The 18,282-nt window shown below is 40.1% G+C and overlaps 2 protein-coding genes across 15 annotated transcripts in view; both read right to left on the minus strand.

The window, feature by feature from the left end:
• The window catches only part of LOC128459735 (A-kinase anchor protein 7), a 39,064-nt gene extending 32,878 nt beyond the window's left edge, over positions 1-6,186 (minus strand). For 2 of the 4 annotated variants that reach the window (XM_053444574.1, XM_053444571.1), the window contains exons 1-6: positions 4,621-6,186; positions 4,291-4,540; positions 3,822-3,992; positions 3,498-3,649; positions 2,995-3,131; positions 1,820-1,980 (exon numbers count right to left, since the gene is read on the minus strand). In XM_053444574.1, coding sequence (XP_053300549.1) covers positions 1,820-1,980; positions 2,995-3,131; positions 3,498-3,649; positions 3,822-3,992; positions 4,291-4,540; positions 4,621-4,794 — 1,045 coding nt within the window. In that variant the 5' untranslated portion in view covers positions 4,795-6,186. The remainder of the gene's footprint in view (positions 1-1,819; positions 1,981-2,994; positions 3,132-3,497; positions 3,650-3,821; positions 3,993-4,290; positions 4,541-4,620) is intronic. The other 2 variants (XM_053444573.1, XM_053444575.1) reach the window with 2 other exon arrangements.
• A 120-nt stretch (positions 6,187-6,306) lies between these two features.
• Positions 6,307-18,282, minus strand: part of LOC128459733 (uncharacterized) — a 54,035-nt gene continuing 42,059 nt past the window's right edge. For 8 of the 11 annotated variants that reach the window (XM_053444558.1, XM_053444559.1, XM_053444568.1 and 5 more), the window contains 15 exons: positions 14,322-14,390; positions 13,651-13,772; positions 13,454-13,511; positions 13,225-13,338; positions 12,220-12,288; positions 11,542-11,663; positions 11,345-11,402; positions 10,203-10,271; positions 9,525-9,646; positions 9,328-9,385; positions 9,120-9,212; positions 8,911-8,952; positions 7,984-8,019; positions 7,595-7,792; positions 6,307-7,387 (listed from right to left, as the gene is read on the minus strand). In XM_053444558.1, coding sequence (XP_053300533.1) covers positions 7,095-7,387; positions 7,595-7,792; positions 7,984-8,019; positions 8,911-8,952; positions 9,120-9,212; positions 9,328-9,385; positions 9,525-9,646; positions 10,203-10,271; positions 11,345-11,402; positions 11,542-11,663; positions 12,220-12,288; positions 13,225-13,338; positions 13,454-13,511; positions 13,651-13,772; positions 14,322-14,390 — 1,523 coding nt within the window. In that variant the 3' untranslated portion in view covers positions 6,307-7,094. Of the gene's footprint in view, positions 7,388-7,594; positions 7,793-7,983; positions 8,020-8,910; positions 8,953-9,119; positions 9,213-9,327; positions 9,386-9,524; positions 9,647-10,202; positions 10,272-11,344; positions 11,403-11,541; positions 11,664-12,219; positions 12,289-13,224; positions 13,339-13,453; positions 13,512-13,650; positions 13,773-14,321; positions 14,391-14,846; positions 15,033-15,759; positions 15,957-18,282 lie in introns of those variants that run through there. The other 3 variants (XM_053444565.1, XM_053444563.1, XM_053444562.1) reach the window with 3 other exon arrangements.

The following is an 18,282-nucleotide window of genomic DNA, read 5'->3' on the forward strand; positions in this document are numbered from 1 at the left end:
TTAATCACTCCAGGGGGAAGCTTTGTTATGTCTGACTGCGCTAATTATGGAGGGTCTGCCTCTTATGTCTGCTGAGGGGCATGGGAGGTTCGATGTTGGAATTGAAATCTAATCAGATGCTGCAAAAAATCCTCTTCTTTAAGTGGGAGGACCTACCCACCTCTACTTCAGCCCTCTCTGGCAATTTGGAATGAAAGTTAATAACAGTCATGAAAGCAGATGGAACATTTCCATGCCGCTGATGACTTTAAGATGTTTCCAAGAGAAAGACCGGATGGGATTAAAAACAAAACCGCCCAACTCCGATTACAGACATCTTTGTGTAGAACCTCAGGGCTTACATCTCAATTTCTCTGAAAGATTAATTCATTGCATGTTGCGTCAAACAGAAATGAAATGTGTTTTGGGATTTGTCTCAGCTTGTCGGTTACTAATATGCCAAATGTAGAATTTGCTTGGATCTGGACGGTTAATACAGTGGATGAGCAGCTAGGATATCTGCACTAAACCAAGCTTGCTGCTCCAGATCCTGAGAATTGAATTAATATTTATGAACAACCTTCAAACACCTTGTGGATCAGAAGCATATTAATGAAGCCCCTTAAATCCTGTTGTGGTTGTCTGCACGGGTGCATATTTTTGGATTTAGGAACATTTTCATCTGCAGATGGACACTATTGAAGGTTCACTGTGTAGATTGTAGAACTTAGTGGTGAATTTGCATGTTGCACCTGAACACCCCTCACCTCACCCTCCCCTACCAAACATAAAAGAGAATTTGTGGAAACCTTCAGTTGTCATAAAGACTCAAAAGGTGTTTAGTTTGTCCAGTCTGGGCTACTGTAAAGGAAAAAACATGGTGGTTTAATTACTGCCAATAGATAATTTTCACCTAAATCTTACACACTGGACCTTTAATCAAATGCAAGCTCATTTACTGTCAATGTGTGTGTGCTTGTGTGTGCGTGTGTGTTGGTGTCACAAGAGCAACGAGGGCGAGAATCCTCTTAGAAATGTTGGCTTAATGTTGTTGCCTGAGGGGACAACACCAGAACATACACGCAAACGCTTCTGTATTCCCACCCAGCCAAGTATGATGTAAAGAGACAAATCTAAGAAGTACACAAATCTCTCTTGCATGCACGCAGAGACAGACAGACAGACAGACACACACACAAACACACTTACATACACACACATACGTGAAGTGAAAATAAATTGAATGCTGTGACAGAGAGAGAGACTGCATATACCACATTATTTCAGCAAATCAACTTTAAAAAAGAAAGTGTACTTGCACAGAATAACAAATTAGTGCATGTTGTTGACTTACTTACGTAAATGTGTTTTTAAATAAACTCTTCGACTGGAAACATTTTCTCTAGTTGCTTGTTTCAAGACTTCTACTGTTAAACCTGATCTCCAGGTCACTCCAGGACAAGAGTCAGACTTAGGTCACCTATTGACCACGAATGGGAAAGCGTGTGGAAGTTCACCTCACAGTTTAAAGGTTTCTAATCTTTGACCACCCGTAGCAAAGGCCCCCCCCCCACAAACAGTGAGCATCCACCCAGTTGAAGTGTCCTAAAGAAAGATACTACACACTCCTACCAGCTGTGGGTCTCCTGAGCTTCAACTCAAACTTCCCTCAAACAGACAAAAACGGCACATTAACAAATGTCCATGATATTATTTATCTTAAAACCAAAACATAGCACGATAACAACCAATTAAACTAAATCTAATTTAGAATTTTAAGCTGGTTAATGAATTTAACAGACTTACAGATGCAGTTGAGTTCAAAACATTTGTTACTGACCTGCCAGGCTATCCAGTGTGTGTCTGTGTTGTCCCGGGGCCAGCATAACAAACACCACCTCCTTCCTGAAGTGACCGATGCCTGAGAAGGGCAGCACCAGATCACGCCCATCCAGCAGCTCAGCCAATGACGGCTTGACCCGGGCCAGCACGGTTGTGGCTCTGAATGGAAATATACACATGAATATACACAACACACACACACACACACACACACACACACACACACACACACACACACACACACACACACACACACACACACACACACACACACACACACACACACACACACACACACACACACACACACACAAGTCACAATTTAATCCTCTTCCTCCCTCCCACTCATATTACATAGCGAGAGAATCAAGTGATTACTAATGACACAATCTTTTACTTCATGTAGATTAAGCATCTATCATCCAATGAATAACACAAAATAATGTCTGCGTCATTTTCAGCACTCCATTAGGAAATGTAATAACTGCACTCACTGAGATGTGAGTTTTACTGCAGCATGTATTAGCACTCAGTGTAGGTACGGTTTATTTCAGTTGCCTTAAACCACAGATATTAGAGGGATTTTTCCACTTTGCTGGCACCAGTTTCGTTAGAGATGTGTGGGGAAATTAGAGAAATTACCACAACACTCTGATTAATTCAAATGGAAAAAGTGTAAATATCCAGAACATGAATTTAGATGAAAAAACGTTTTTTGAGTCTAATGTGAACATAAATGTGCATCTCTTCTACATTGTTTATCATAGAAAATAAAAGTTTTTCATAGTTGTGCATATTGACAAACATAAACACGCCAACGATTTAATGCGTCAGCTATAGTGTGCATCACTTATGATCTGCATCCTATTGGATAATAGTTAGTATCAGGTTGTGGTTAATGGCTCACATGACTTCACAATATAGGAAAGAAGCAATCATTGGTGTCACACGTGTGTTTTTCACTCATTTATTGTTTTGTGGCTTGTAACGCTTGAACTTTCACCAGTTAGCTTCACAAATGTTGAGACTACATCACTATCTGCAGTCATTGTCCTGTTCTGCATTTCTACAGTAGCACAGCCAACAGGGGACTGGCCTGTGTATATAACACACTATTTGTCTGCTGGGTTAGTTTGTATGTTTGTGCATATGCTTGCATGTGCATCCACTCACAGGTCTATTTGCTCCTGATTGGCGAGATGCGTGACCAACAGCGTGATGTGCAGAGTTGGGACGGGGATCATGGCTTTGGCCAATAGGGGCTCCTGCTGAAGCACTGCCTCTTGGAACTCCGCCACAGCTGAGCTTATCTGTCATTGGACACGTTTACTTTCAATCGTCAGCAGTTACAAAGAGGTAGATATTGTCACATATGATAATAACTCATTCCCACTATGTTCCTCTCTGATACAGCTTGTTTAGCTTCTCTACTACTGCTAACCAATGAGGAGAGAGCAACGTCCGCTTCTAAGGAATAAGGAAAGAAATTGATTTCATTAGCTTAAAAAAAACAGCATCTCTCACTCATATTACTGCATGAAAAATGCAGGAACTAGATGATGATTTATACAAGTTTAAAGCAAATTTAGTCCTCATTGGTTTTTAATAATAACTCGTGCACACTCCAACATGATCTTCAAACACTAAAGTATGTAAACAATACAGTAAATCCTTACCTGTGTGTTAGTAATGGGGATGGAGACAAAGTAGTTGGGTCGTTGATTCTCCTTCTTCTTTTTCTTCTTGTCTCCATCCTCTTCACTGTCCACTCGCCCTCCAATGCCTCCTCCTCTCTTCCTCTTATTCTTGGTTGACTCTGGGTTGGGGACTACAGACGATGTGCATGAATTGAAACTGAGCAAAGTCAGGGAGTCAATAATACAAGCAGCACAACTTTTGTTGGTCAGTAAGTCAGACTTACTAGCCTATATCCTTGTATTGGTTAAAAATAGCTTTTTAATCGAAGATAAATAAATAAATAATATTCATGATGTACATACATTCTAGCTCTTTCCACGTGGTGGGACTGGACAAAGCAAATGGGAGCTCCGACATGGGATTGTCCACAGTATGGGCGGGCTTGAGTTTTTTCTTCATGAACTTCTTCTTCTCCCTCTTTATCTTCCCCTTTGTATTCTTCTCATTTGATTTAGTAGCAGCTGCCAAGAAAACTTTTAATAACAATATGACAAACACAACTACTGTACATGTATAAACATGAATATAAAAAGCCTAGTTTAACCGGTGCTGTCTGGCAACCTTTGGCAACCATGATTGGATTTTTTTATTTAAATATGGAATTATGACAGATTCTTATATTCTATAAATATTTTAGTTGTTTGCTCACATTAGTTGTATTGTTTTAAAACATTTGTAATGTGTTGTTGAGCCTTGCTAAAAGCATTATAAATACATCAATAACAATTATTGTTGTTGTTATTATTATCTCAGACAGTCACGTCTACTCACCAGACACAGTGGAGGCTCCGGTGTAAGGCGTCCCTGCTTTCTCCTGGACTCCTGCGGTCATCAATACTTTGATCGATCCCTCATCTCCTCTCCCACTCTGCTGTCCCACCACCCCTTCATCGCCTCCCTCATCATCATCACCACCACCATTTGAGCCAATCGCAGGGGCCTCTTTGCCACAGGAGACACCGACTACCGGCTGCATGTCGCACACTGTGAGTGGACACAGGCAGGTGTTTGGCAGCGGGGTCTTGACCAGAGATGGGAAAGACGTCCCGTTATCTGTACTGGGCACTCAGGTGAGAACAGATGTCACTTATCTCACATTACCTCAGCGCTTCCCAGCCGCGGTGCAGAGGATCGAAACCCGCCGACGTGTTGACAGTGAGCGGAGGAGACGAGGTGCAGCCTCCGCGACGACTCCTCATTGACGAAACTCCTCAGCAAATCGACACTTAGTGAACACGTCCACCTGAGGCTCAGCAGGACGCGGCCGAGGAGCATGACACGCGTCACAAACTTTGGCTAACGAGCAAAACTGACGTTAACAGACATGACGAGCTAACACAGGCCCACACACATTAGCTAGTATCCTTGACTCTCTCCGGGAGAGTTGCCAATGGAGACGCTTTCTCTGCCCGTGGCTGACACCTGTTGAGATGAGTCAAACTGCCATGCAGCGAACTGCGCTGTTGGGTTAGCTAACTATAAGCTAACGGAGTTCTGCTGCCAATTAGCTAAACCAACCAAAACATAATCAAATAACTAAGCATAATGTTGCTGCTGTATTAAGCTTGCTAGTGGACATATTTCTCATAAAGAATAGTCCAAACAAACGACTCAATTTCACATAAAGGAGTTCTGCGCTAATTTGGAATCCCAACCGGAAGCAGCATGCTAGTAAACAATGCCAACTTCCGGTATGGTTTTTCAGGGTAAAAAAAAGTTTTCTCTTTTCGCAATAAAAGCACATGGCGCTGGAGTTATTGATTTAGTGTAAATTAATTGTTTTGTATCATCATTATTATAATTATAATGCTGTATTGTTGCATTGTACTCTGCTGGTGTATTCTGACTCATTTGTAAAGCTTCTGATATTGCAACTTTGCAGTAAATGTGCCAGATAAATATAGTCTGGTTTGATTGGATGAAATGAACGATAGATTTATAATTATTTAAATTTAGTGAATTAGAAATTCAACATGATACACTTCAAAAAAGCTATCCTGCACTATGATGTACTGATTGGCTTCATTTAAGGGCACTGCTGTAAATGTCTGTGTCATTGTTTTTTGTGTCTTATTGCTCCAATATAGTTCTATTTTATTATTATTACCTCTATTTATTTTGTACTTGTGCTGCCAAATAACTGATAATTTTATATTTTTCTTGCACCGTTTTCACTTTTTTTTGTAACTACACTTCCATCTGCTGTACCATAGTTTGACAGGCTGTTAGTCTAAACACAACTTTGTATAGCTTTAGTTATTTATCTTGAAATCTGTATTTATATTTTACTCAGTACTCTGCCTTGGTTACTTGTGTGTTTCAATCACCTTTTACTTAAAATATTTGTTTTGTCAGTATCTCCATTAGCACGTACTTCTTTACCGTGACAGCTTTGTAGAAGTTCTGCTGGTGAGACTTTCATCTCACCGCAGTGGACCTATTCTTGATTCATTTTGAACTTTATTATTCTTATGCTCTTGTGTGTGCTACTGGATGACTAAATTTCCCTCGGGATCAACAAAGCATCCATCCATCCTTATATAATTTAATCTAATCTTATATAATTTGGAGCCTAGTGGTGTAAATCCAATTGAAGGCACTAGTAATCCCCAATACAGAAAGAAATTTGCTACACATGCATATTACCACACAGTAATGCAGTATGCATGTCTTTAAGTACATTTATTAAACATTATGTCAGGTGAACTTCTTCAAAGCCTTAAGTGAGTTGCACGTAATATGAAACAAATACATTCTGAAGATAAACACTAAAGAATCATTCAGCCATTATGGTCATACCCATACTTGAAGTTTATTTGTGTAATCATGTACAGTAATTACACATCATGCATTCTGAGGCATTCCATTGTAAGCAGTTACAGCAAAATGTACATTAAAACAACCTTCATTTGCGAATCTATTCATTGTTTTTTCTCTCGTAGGTCAATACACAAAGTTGTCTGATTACTGAATGTGTAGCCTCTGCACTGTTAATCTCTTACTTAAAAACCATGACTGGTACAAAGACACAACACACTAAATGATGACAGCTTTAGAAAATTAACAGCTGACATGGAAGAAAAACTCATCATTTAATGTCATCTTCTCCTCTGTGATTTCTGATGTTGGAGCTGATACCATCCAATGCAATTTTTTTTTTTACCTCCATCAAATGGGTTATGTATTCACCTTGTTGTTTGTAAACAAGATTGTTATCTTAACCCAGTGGTTCTCAAACTTTCATGCCCCACTTTGGAGCTAGAATTTTTTTCATGAATTCCATTACAATCACTTGTTACAAAGATGATAAAGCTCAGCCAAAAATAACACATGCATGTGACTGGGGTGTAATGTTTCTAAGGGTCTTCACAATTAGTTGGGTCTTATAGAGTTTTCAGGCATAAAATACACACTGGTCTCTCCTCATGTCCTACCACATTGACCCTGATTTTTTTACTGCTCCGCCGTTAAAGTGATGTGGACGTCAAAACATTAGTTCTGCTATAATATTAGTTCCGCCTCACATTCGCCCCCTCCAGGCCACTCGTCCCACCTTTTGTGCCTCCACGCCCCAGCTATTCTGCCTCTGAGCCCCACGTCCAGGGACGAAGCCAACTTGAAGGACCCTGACCAGAAGTACTTGCCCTGGTATCTGTACTTCTATGATCACTGTGCTTCAGTAATTCTTGTTGGATCTCATCAACAGCATTTTCATTTAGTTTGCACTCCAGTAACCCACGTAAGTTCTCATGGTAGAAAACATTGACCTGCAACACAATATTTCTGTCATCAATCGATGAATTGAAACACAGTGAGGACTTGGACTCACATACATGGTGCATTTTCACCAGAATGACGGGTTTGTCACCTGTTGGGGGGGAAAAAAGGATATATATTTTATGTACACAGTATATAATCAAAACATTTATATTTCTTTGAATTCTGAATTAAAAAGGCTGTGTTAGTAATATATCAATATCTTAGCAACTAAATGTTGATTGCGTACATCTCACATTTCAAAGAAATTATATTGAGCTTCTTGTTCAAACAAAACTTGCTGAAAAAAGGCCCTTACCTGGGACACCAGTCATTGCTGCCTTCAAGTCGGAGTCAACGCGTGAAGTGATTGGACAGAAGACAATAATAATCTTGCTGTCCTGAGAGTTTTCCAAAAGCTCAACGTCGCCCTTAGTGACGTGCTTCACTTGATCCATCAGCTGTGTATGGGCGCCAAAGGTTTGACCTCCGACAACCATCTTGTACTTCACTGTGACTATAGGAAGAAAAAAGGTTGTGAAGCTGACACGTGTACAATTACAAGAATCAGGTGATCTTGCTATGAGAGCAGTATAAATTGTAAGCTCCCATTTTTATATATAAGACCCAGTTAATCAGACCTTTTCACTGCTTCTACTACAAGTAGTACTGTGCTGCTACTGCTGATTGTTTAATTATTCAACTTACCTTCCTGGGATGGTGACATCCCGGCATTTGTGTCTCCTAATTGGAAAAACAGAACCACAGTTGGTTGTATTCTTTTTACCAATTGGAGTCAAGTTTGTTTATATTAAACAAATGCTCCCAAGATGTTGAATTTGAGGTTCTGAAATAATACCCCCCCCCCCCCCCCCCCCCACACACACACACACACACACACACCAACACCATTTTGTCTCCTATTCACTTTCTTGAATTCCCCGGATTTGGCCACAAGTGAAGGAGTTTAAGAATCTCAGGGTGTCGTTCACAGGTGACGGTAAGGTGGGGCATGAGATTTACAGGTGGGTCGGTGTAGCATCAGCAGTAGTGCAGTCGGTGTACAGGACTGTTTGTGGTGAAGAAGGAGCTGAGCCGCAGGGCAAAGCTTTTGATTTACCAGTCGATCTACATTTCAACCTTCACCTGCGCTCACAAGCTCTGACCAGTGACCCTAACCCAGAGATATAGGATGAAGAGTTTAGACATCTGGAGCTCAGAGTTGAACTGCAGCTGCAGGGGACAGTTGATGTGGTTCAGACATCTGGTCAGGAGGCCTACTGGGCACCTTCCACTGGAGGTTTACTGGGCACGGCCAACTGGGAGCATAACCTAGAATAGATCCAGAACTCACTGGAGGAATTGCATGTCCCATGTGACTTGGGATCACTTTGGTATCCATCCAAACCAGGGCTAGAGCCCATGGCTGGGGAGGGGGACGTCTCAGATTCCTCAATTATGACAAAATCTCCTTTAAGGTAAAGAGATGGGATGGATGGATGAATTCATAGTATCAAAAAGTCAGCCAGACAACTGCAGTGCTCAATCAATCAAATGATGCACATCGACTAGTTAGGCCTGCACGACTCATTTACAACACCACAAGAGTGGGTCACGGAATAGACAGAGATGTACCTTGTGCTCCCTGTGGATGGTCCTCTCTTGTTGACAAAGAACCTTTTGGGTACAAACTTAACTGTGATATAGTATAGCTATAATACACATTATATATTAAAATAATAATGTTTATAAACATGAAACGGAAATAATGCTTCTTCCTGTTAATGATGAGGTTTCTCACGCACTTAAGATACAATGACACCAAAATAAAACAGAAGTATTACCTTTGTCAGCTTTTGAGTCCTGCTGCATTTTTACCAATAGTTCAATAATTAAATTGAGTTTGTCCATTAAGACCTTCAGGTCAATTTGGGCAGCTGGAGGGAGAGTAACAGGTTGAGGGCGTTAGAAATTGAAAGGCAGCATAGTTACTTTACACACCACACAGGCCAACCAAATAGTGAGAGTGTTAGAAATACCACGTATACTTACAGCTGGCCAATTTTTTTTGCAGCTCTCCCAGTTCTTCTAGTGGCATATTTGGTGGCCTCTGAAACGCGAACAATACAACAGATATAATACTAATCGAGCATTCTACTCATCATTATTATTCCTGGTTACTAGTTTCCAAGTCATGTATCTGTACTTAGCTCTTCTTCATTACAACTTCTTATAACCTGTTAACTCACCGATTTTTGAATCATCTCAAACACGTTCTTTCTCAGTTTGAAATCCCCGGCTCTGGGTAACAGCTGGGTCAGATCCTCTCGAGTCAGTGACTGGATGTCACTGTCGGTTTCAAAACCTGCTTCTATATATAAATACAGTACGCAGGTGTTGAGCAGGTAGTTTTGTTGATAATGTTACAAAATCAGTCCATTTGAATTTCCCTTTCAGGTGTTCAAATGTCTCTGTGGGAGGACTAAACCCTGACTGGTGCTTGAACAATAAAGCTAAAGTGAGGGAGCTGCTTCCAGCTTCACTATATACTGTGGTCAAGTTCTGACTATAAGTTGGAGCTGTTCTACCTTTAATTACCATGATTGCCATGTTAACCTGTATTAGTTTTGTGTCTTAAAAATGTGGCAGAAGAAGCAGCAGGCTATTTAATGTACCGTCTTCAGCATTAGCATAATCTTCAGAAGTGACTTCCTTAGCAAGCTCAAGTCTACACTATTAAATATTAATTTAGCACGTGTGTTGTTATATGGTGCTATGTCATTTTTACTTCTAATAAATATATTGGGTTACTTGCATCTGCTACAATTTCTGGACTTATTAACAAAATATTGATAATATCATTTTGGTCGGTATGGTGGTGGTGCGTGTCTTTCCTGTGGATATGCATGTTAGAAAAGTTCACTCACGTTTCAGGACGTCAGCTGCCTCTGTGGACATGATCTGTATTTCCTTCAGTAAATCTCCCATGACTGCACCTGAAGAAAAAACAAACAAAAAACAAACAGATAAATAACAAGAACAGGACTTTTAGAACAATGAACCTCTCTGTTCACGTCTTCCTCCCTCCCTATTTCTCTCTGACTTTCTCTTCTACCTCAACCTACCCCATCTCTTCCTCCCTCCCCCTAACCACTCCCTTTTGCTCTCTTTTCCTCCCTCCTTCTCTCTCCCTCTTTCCTTACTTTCTCCCCCTCTTCCTCCCTTCATTAATCCCCCCTCTGTCTTCCCCCCTTTCTCTTTCTCCCTCTTTCCCCCTTCTCCAACCCTCTTCCTCTCTCTTTTTCTCTCCCCCTGTATCTTTCTCTCTCTATGTCTTTCTACCCCCCCTACCGTTCCTCCCTGTTTTTCTGTCCCGCTTACCCATCTGCCTATCTCTTTGACTCGATGTTTTTTATAACATATTACAAAAAAAAAGACATAAACCAGTTGTGACGACATCCCATCTGACCTGGGAACACATTGGGATCCCCCCCAGTACGAGCTAGAGACCCTGGCTGGGGAGGGGGACGTCTGGGATGCCTCACTTGCGACCCAACCTCCCATAAGGTAAAGACATTGGATGGATGGATGAATTCATAGTATCAAAAAGTCAGCCAGACAACTACAGTGCTCAATCAAATGACGCACATCGACTAGTAGGGCCTGCACGACTCATTTACCACATCACAAGAGTGGGTCACGGAATAAATAGATGTACCTTGTGCTCCTTGTTGATGGCCACCTCTTGTTTCTGACAAATAACCTATTGGGTACAACTTAAGTGTGATATAGTAATAACTATAGTACACATTATATATTAAAAACATAATGTTTATAAACATGAAACTGAAATATTACTTCTTCCTGTTGATGATGAGGTTTCTCACGCACTTAAGATACAATGACACCAAATTAAAACAGAAGTATGACCTTTTTCAGCTTTTGAGTCAAGCTGCCTTGTGTTGTTGTTCTTCAGTGGGTCAACATTATCATTAGGGACGATCTCCCAACTTTTCAATTGTGACTTCAAAACAAAAGCGAAAGTGTTAGAAATGCTATGTGTACTTACAGCTGTCCAAATTATTTTGCAGATCTCCCTGTTCTTCTAGTGGCATATTTGGTGGCCTCTGAAACGCAAACAATACAACAGATATAATACTAATCGAGCATTCTACTCATCATTATTATTCCTGGTTACTAGTTCCCAAGTCATGTATCTCTACTTAGCTCTTCTTCATCACAACTTCTTTTAACCTGTTAACTCACCGATTTTTTAATCATCTCAAACACGTTCTTTCTCAGTTTGAAATCCCCGGCTCTGGGTAACAGCTGGGTCAGATCCTCTCGAGTCAGTGACTGGATGTCACTGTCGGTTTCAAAACCTGCTTCTATATATAAATACAGTACGCAGGTGTTGAGCAGGTTGTTTTGTTGATAATGTTACAAAATCAGTCCATTTGAATTTCCCTTTCAGGTGTTCAAGTATCTCTGAGGGAGGACTAAACCCTGACTGGTGCTTGTACAATAAAGCTAAAGTGAGGGAGCTGCTTCCAGCTTCACTATATACTGTGGTCAAGTTCTGACTATAAGGTGGAGCTGTTCTACCTTTAATTACCATGATTGCCGTGTTAACCTGTATTAGTTTTGTGTCTTAAAAATGTGGCAGAAGAAGCAGCAGGCTATTTAATGTACCGTCTTCAGCATTAGCATAATCTTCAGAAGTGACTTCCTTAGCAAGCTCAAGTCTACACTATTAAATATTAATTTAGCACGTGTGTTGTTATATGGTGCTATGTCATTTTTACTTCTAATAAATATATTGGGTTACTTGCATCTGCTACAATTTCTGGACTTATTAACAAAATATTGATAATATCATTTTGGTCAGTATGGTGGTGGTGCGTGTGTTTCCTGTGGATATGCATGTTAGAAAAGTTCACTCACGTTTCAGGACGTCTGCTGCCTCTGGGGACATGATCTGTATTTCCTTCAGTAAATCTCCCATGACTGCACCTGAAGAAAAAACAAACAAAAAACAAACGGATAAATAACAAGAACAGGACTTTTAGAATAATGAACCTCTCTGTTCACGTCTTCCTCCCTCCCTATTTCTCTCTGACTTTCTCTTCTACCTCAACCTACCCCATCTCTTCCTCCCTCCCCCTAACCACTCCCTTTTGCTCTCTTTTCCTCCCTCCTTCTCTCTCTCCCTCTTTCCTTACTTTCTCCCCCTCTTCCTCCCTTCATTAATCCCCCCTCTGTCTTCCCACCTTTCTCTTTCTCCCTCTTTCCCCCTTCTCCAACCCTCTTCCTCTCTCTTTTTGTCTCCCCCTGTATCTTTCTCTCTCTATGTCTTTCTACCCCCCCTACCATTCCTCCCTGTTTTTCTGTCCCGCTTACCCATCTGCCTATCTCTTTGACTCGATGTTTTTTATAACATATTACAAAAAAAAAGACATAAACCAGTTGTGACGACATCCCATCTGACCTGGGAACACATTGGGATCCCCCCCAGTACGAGCTAGAGACCCTGGCTGGGGAGGAGGATATCTCGGATGCCTCAATTGCGACCCAACCTCCCATAAGGTAAAGACATAGGATGGATGGATGAATTCATATTATCAAAAAGTCAATCAGACAACTGCAGTGATCAATCAAATGACGCACATCGACTAGTTGGGCCTGCATGACTCATTTACCACATCACAAGAGTGGGTCACAGAATAAACAGAGATGTATCTTGTTCTCCTTGTTGATGGCGACCTCTTGTTGACAAAGATCATATTGGGTACAAACTTAACTGTGACATAGTAATAACTATAATACACATTATATATTAAAAACATAATGTTTATAAACATGAAACTGACATATTGCTTCTTCCTGTTAATGATGAGGTTTCTCACGCACTTAAGATACAATGACACCAAAATAAAACAGAAGTATGACCTTCGTCAGCTTTTGAGTACGGCTGCCTTGTGTTGATGTTCTTCAGTCGGTTCTTATCATTAAGGAGGAGCTGCACATTTTCCAATCGATCAAGAATGAGGCAGATTTGGGCAGCTGGAGGGAGAGTAACATGTTGAGGATGTTAGAATTTGAAAGGCAACATTGTTATTTTAAACACCACACAAGCCAAAACTATAGTGAGAGTGTTAGAAATGCCATGTATACTTACAGCTGGCCAAATCATTTAGCAGCTCTCCCAATTCTTTTAGCAGCATATTTGGTGGCCTCTGAAACGCAGACAATATAACTGATCTAATACTAATCGAGCATTCTACTCATCATTATTATTCCTGGTTACTAGTTCCCAAGTCATGTATCTCTACTTAGCTCTTCTTCATCACAACTTCTTATAACCTGTTAACTCACCGATTTTTTAATCGTCTCAAACACGTTCTTTCTCAGTTTGAAATCCCCGGCTCTGGGTAACAGCTGGGTCAGATCCTCTCGAGTCAGTGACTGGATGTCACTGTCGGTTTCAAAACCTGCTTCTATATATAAATACAGTACGCAGGTGTTGAGCAGGTAGTTTTGTTGATAATGTTACAAAATCAGTCCATTTGAATTTCCCTTTCAGGTGTTCAAGTGTCTCTGTGGGAGGACTAAACCCTGACTGGTGCTTGAACAATAAAGCTAAAGCGAGGGAGCTGCTTCCAGCTTCACTATATACTGTGGTCAAGTTCTGACTATAAGTTGGAGCTGTTCTACCTTTAATTACCATGATTGCCGTGGAAACCTGTATTAGTTTAGTGTCTTAAAAATGTGGCAGAAGAAGCAGCAGGCTATTTAATGTACCGTCTTCAGCATTAGCATAATCTTCAGAAGTGACTTCCTTAGCAAGCTCAAGTCTACACTCTTAAATGTTAATTTAGCATGTATGTTGTTATATGGTGCTATGTAATTTTTACTTCTAATAAATATATTGGGTTACTTGCATCTGCTACATTTTCTGGACTTATTAACAAAATATTGATCATATCATTTTGGTCAGTATGTGCGTGTGTTTCCTGTGGATATGCATGTTAGAAAAGTTCACTCACGTTTCAGGGCGTCTGCTGCCTCTGGGGACATGATCTGTATTTCCTTCAGTAAATCTCCCATGACTGCACCTGGAGAAAAAACAAACAAAAAACAAACGGGTAAATAACAAGAACAGGACTTTTAGAATAATGAACCTCTCTGTTCACGTCTTCCTCCCTCTCTCTTTCTCTCTCCCTCTTACTCTGTCTTTCTATCTCAACCTCCCCCATCTCTTATCTCTTCCTCCCTCCCCCTCACCCCTCCCCTTCTCTCTCCCTTCCTCCCTCCTTCTCTCTCTCCCTCTCCCTCCCTCCTTACTTTCTCCCCCTCTTCCTCCCTTCATTTATCCCCTCTCTCTCTTTCTACCCCCTCCCTTTCTCTTTCTCCCTCTTTCCCCTTTCTCCAACCCTCTGCCTCTCTCTTTGACTTGATGTTTTTTATAACATGTTACAAAAACAAGACATAAACCAGTTGTGACGACAGAATGAACCTCACGTAGTAACATTTTAGAAAACGGTGGAAGGAAAAGAAAAAGAAACACAGACCTTTTTGATCCGAGTCACTCGACTGATTATTGACTTCCATAATCAATATATACATATATATGTGTATATATATATATAATATGTCAATAACAAGAATAATCAATAACTGTTCGTCTCGTTGGCGATCAAGTGTTTCAGCAGAATGATAGTCTGATCATGACAGTCAAGACAGAAGAGAAAGTGAAAGTTATAATTTCGACTTGCGTCATGTGTTAACGACGCTGCGAACGATCATTGGTCATTGGGGCAGAGATCAGCTGCGTTCACTCTTTTTATTTATTTGATGTTTGTATTAATATGTCTATTATGTGTGTTTGTGTGTGTGTGTTTGTGTATATATCCTATCGTAGTGAACTCCCGGTGACATCATTATTACTAATAATTAATTATTATGATTATTATTATTATTATAAACACTGTCATTGTTTACCCAGATGTGCGTCACAGACTTAATGCGGCATCATATATAATCTTCAGTAACAAGTTTATGGTCCCATGTCGAGTGTAACCAGCAGAGGACAGCACTGCGCAACTTTTCAAGTCAGAGGCCAAGTCAACTTTATTGTCAATTCTGCCAAATGTACACGATGTATATACCGCCTCTCTCTGATCCCCGGTGTACAGAACATATAAGCTAGTACATAGTACAACAATGTATGGAGTCATACGGCAAATGGTGGATTATAGGATGAAAGAAATGCAAACAGGAATAGTGCAACAACTGAAAAAAATACTTCATGGGAAGTATTGCAATCTTATTAGGCTTATATCCTTCTTTCTCTATACAGACTGTCAGTGTGTGGATGCAGTGACAAAAACAAGACATAAACCATTTGTGACGACCGAATGAACCTCACGACGTTACACTGGAGAAAATGGTGGACGGAAAAGAAAAGGAAAAAGAAACACTGACCTTTCTGATCCGAGTCACCAGACGGATGATCGACTTCCATAATCAATATATATACAATATAAGAATAATCAATAACTGTCCAATAATTTTAAAGCGTCAAGGGCTCGTCTCGTTGGCGATCAAGTGTTTCAGCAGAATGTGAGTCTGACCATGACAGTCAAGACAGAAGAGAAAGTGAAAGTTAGAATGTCGACTTGCGTCATGTGTTCACGACGCTGCGAATATGGGTCAATGACTTTTTAATTACTTATTATGATTATTGTTATTATAAACAGTGTCAGTGTTTACCCAGATGTGCATCACAGAGTTAATGTGGCATCATATATAATCTTCAGTAACACGTTTATGTTCCCATGTCGAGTGTAACCAGCAGAGGGCAGCACTGCACAACTTTTCAAGTCAAAGGCAAAGGAAACTTGATTGTCAGTTCTGCCAAATGTACACGATGTATATACCGCCTCTCTCTGATCCCCGGTGTACAGAACATATAAGCTAGTACATAGTACAACAATGTATGGAGTCATACGGCACATGGTGGATTATAGGATGAGAGAAGTGCAAACAGGAATAGTGTATAACTGAAAAAATACTTCATGGGAAGTAACTTGGTATTATTAATAATATTGCACTGCTGCAGTTTGTTCAGCTTATGGAAAAATTATATACTTTTTTCTCTCAAAAAACTCTCAGTGTGTGGATGCAGTGATAAACTACTGCAAGACTTAATATTTATATTATATATTATTTATCATATTAAATAATGACTTACTCTCCGCTCTATTAACTTTGTGCTGCTATAAAATCTGAATAAATGATTGGTTGTAAAAAAAAAGGGATCACATGCTGGTTTTACTGGTTAGTACAGATTAAAGCTTCTGGTTCCAAACCTGCTGGCCGATCAGGGTCTTTCTGTGTGGAGTGCAGACATGGGGAGAACATCCATTAATTGGAGATTCAAAATTGCCCATAGGTGTGAATCTGAGTTTGTCTCATATGTCCTTCCTGTCATGGGTGTACCCTGTCTCTTGTGTGTGCACTGTGTGTATTTATCTGTTTCTCCCTGAAATGAGTGAGTCTATAGTTCAGTCAGTTCCTCTTCTCAGACGAGCTTTCTGTTCTTTCCAAACACACAGCATCGCAGATGACGATGCAGAAGAATAAAGAAAAGCGAGGAGCGATGTAGAATCCAAGTCTAATGTCACTCAGCGGTTTGTCTGCAAGTGTTGGAAGCAGAGTGTTTTTTTTCCTCTCAGCTGTGACACTGTCAGTGAGTGAGGGGCTTTTCTCTCCTGTGTCAGACTTTCCTCAGGGGGCCAGGCAGCTCCCGGTGGTGCTTCTTAGTCTCCGTCATGTATGTTGATGGAATATGAGACAGTTTTGTGCAGATCGCTCTGCGTCGCTTGCTCTGTACGTGATGACATGCACCACTGAACATGTGCGACTGCTCCTTTAACGGCTTAGCGTTGGTCCTGTGCAGCTCACATGGTTTTGATATTTCACTTCAGTCTTTGAATCCTCTCCAGTGGAACAAAACACAAACGTTAATTGTGTCAAAAGAAGAGATTAATGCTTTATTTACAACGAGAACAACAGAAGCTCTTTGATATTCTCCGTCCTTTTTGGGAATACATGCATACAAAAAGAAGGTTACTTAGTCAAACATTTAACTGCAAAGCTTGTTCAGCAGAGTGGTTTCTTTTTTACAAGCAGTGGCAATCTTTGGCTGGAAGATGATAATTGGGTACCAGGAGTCTATGTGTTGGATCCAGTGGGCCATTTATGACCCATTTATCAAACATTATGTCAGGTGAACTTCTTCAAAGTCTTAAATGAGTTGCACGTAATAAGAAACAAATACATTCTGAAGATAAACACTAAAGACTCATTCAGCCATTATTGCATACCCATACTTGAAGTTTATTATGTGTTATCATGTACAGTTATTACACATCATGCATTCTGAGGCATTCCATTATAAGCAGTTACAGCAAAATGTACATTAAAACAAACTTTATTTGCGAATACATTGTTTTGTCCCTCGTTGGCTGATCACTGAATGTGTAGCCTCTGCATTGTTAATCTCTTACTTAAAAACCATGACTGGTACAAAGACACAACACATTAAATGATGGCAGCTTTAGAAAATTAACAGTAGACATGGAAAAAAAAATCATCAATTAATGTCATCTCCTTCTCTGTGATTTTAAAGTTATTCCAATGTTTAACATACTTATAATATATATTTAGCTCAAGATCCATTAATAATAATTGTTTTCATTTTGTTTCTGATGTTGGAGCTCATACCATCCATTGCATTGTTTTTTTTTTACCTCCATAAAAGGGGTTATGTATTCACCCTGTTGTTTGTTAGTGAAAAAGATTGTTATCTTTGCCCAAAAAAGTCCATTACGTGTTTTTTTTTAGCTTTTTTTGCCTGATTTTCAGGAACCTGACCAGAAGTACTTGGACTGATATCTTTACTTCTATGATCACTGTGCTTCAGTAATTCTTGTTGGATCTCAT

Source organism: Pleuronectes platessa, chromosome 17 (assembly GCF_947347685.1).
Source record: "Pleuronectes platessa chromosome 17, fPlePla1.1, whole genome shotgun sequence".
NCBI classification, from domain to species: Eukaryota; Metazoa; Chordata; class Actinopteri; order Pleuronectiformes; family Pleuronectidae; genus Pleuronectes; species Pleuronectes platessa.